We start from the raw sequence: 1753 nt of genomic DNA on the forward strand, positions 1-1753 counted from the left end.
CCCCCTCTTTTTTTTATACAATTTATACAATGCGAAATCGATGACCTACGTATAAAATAATAAGAATTCTTGGGATTTGAAGAAAAAAAACAACTTTGCTGACAAATATTTGTTTGATCGAAAGAGTCCTCCAAAAATTCCGGTCTTGTGTTAGTTATCAATTTCAATATCTTTCAAATAAATATTTGAATACAAATAAAAATAAGAGAGGATAGGCTCATTAAAAAAGATAGGAAGAATTGTCCTATAAGTAATTGAGTGTGAGAGCCAAATGAATTGAAAGATTCATGTTTGGTTTGGGAAGAGATCATAGACGTTTTCAAATGAATGGAAAGAGAATCTACTTTCATTAAGTGATTTATTAGATAATCGAAAACAGAGAATCTTGAAGACTATTCGAAATTCAGAAGAACTGCGGGAAGGAGCTCTTGAACAGCTAGAAAAAGCCCGGGCCCGTTTAAGGAAAGTTGAAACGGAAGCAGATCAGTTTCGAGTGAATGGTTATTCTGAAATAGAACGAGAAAAATTGAATTTAATTAAGTCAATTTATACGACTTTGGAACAATTAGAAAATTACAAAAATGAAACTATTCGTTTTGAACAACAAAGAACGATTAATCAAGTCCGACAACGGGTTTTCCAACAAGCCTTACAAGGAGCTCTGGGAACGCTGAATAGTTGCTTGAACAACGAGTTACATTTACGTACTATCAGTGCTAATATTGGCATGTTTGGGGAAATGAAAGATATAAAATAACGCATTAGTCCTTCTTCTTTAGTAAATTTAAAATACAGGCATTATTTTTCTCTTCTAGAATTAAATTAAGAAATACTCATGGTAACCATTCGTGCAGATGAAATTAGTAAAATTATCCGCGAACGTATTGAACAATATAATACCGAGGTAAAGATTGTAAATACTGGTACTGTACTTCAAGTAGGTGACGGTATTGCTCGTATTTATGGTCTTGATGAAGTAATGGCGGGGGGGGTAGTGGGATTTGAGGAGGGGACCATAGGGGTTGCTTTAAATTTGGAATCAAATAATGTTGGTGTTGTATTAATGGGTGATGGTTTGATGATACAAGAGGGAAGCTTGGTAAAAGCAACAGGAAGAATTGCTCAGATACCAGTAAGTGAGGCTTATTTGGGTCGTGTTATAAATGCCTTGGCTAAACCAATTGACGGTCGAGGAGAAATTTCATCTTCCGAATCTCGATTAATCGAATCTCCAGCTCCCGGCATTATTTCGAGACGTTCCGTATATGAGCCTCTTCAAACAGGACTTATTGCTATTGATTCAATGATCCCTATAGGGCGTGGTCAGCGAGAATTAATTATTGGGGACAGACAAACAGGTAAGACAGCAGTAGCTACAGATACGATTCTCAATCAACAAGGACAAAATGTAATATGTGTTTATGTAGCTATTGGTCAAAAAGCATCCTCTGTGGCTCAAGTGGTGACCACTTTACAAGAAAGGGGAGCAATGGAATACACTATTATAGTAGCTGAAACTGCGGATTCTCCAGCTACATTACAATATCTCGCTCCGTATACGGGAGCAGCTCTGGCTGAATTTTTTATGTACCGCGAACGCCACACTTTAATTATTTATGACGATCCCTCCAAACAAGCCCAGGCTTATCGCCAAATGCCTCTTCTATTAAGACGACCGCCAGGTCGCGAAGCTTATCCGGGAGATGTTTTTTATTTGCATTCACGTCTTTTGGAAAGAGCCGCTAAATCAAGT

The 1753-nt window shown here is 37.2% G+C and overlaps 1 protein-coding gene across 1 annotated transcript; it reads left to right on the forward strand.

Moving 5' to 3' along the window:
• Window positions 1-801: 801 nt before the first annotated feature.
• Window positions 802-1750, forward strand: LOC127743753 (ATP synthase subunit alpha, chloroplastic; the record flags this gene model as incomplete). Its single annotated transcript, XM_052255938.1, has 1 exon — window positions 802-1750. A coding segment is annotated over exon 1 (915 nt), but the record flags the coding sequence as incomplete, so codon positions are not given.
• Window positions 1751-1753: the final 3 nt, after the last annotated feature.

This window comes from Arachis duranensis, unplaced genomic scaffold, assembly GCF_000817695.3.
Source record: "Arachis duranensis cultivar V14167 unplaced genomic scaffold, aradu.V14167.gnm2.J7QH unplaced_Scaffold_104143, whole genome shotgun sequence".
In the NCBI taxonomy this organism is placed as follows: Eukaryota; Viridiplantae; Streptophyta; class Magnoliopsida; order Fabales; family Fabaceae; genus Arachis; species Arachis duranensis.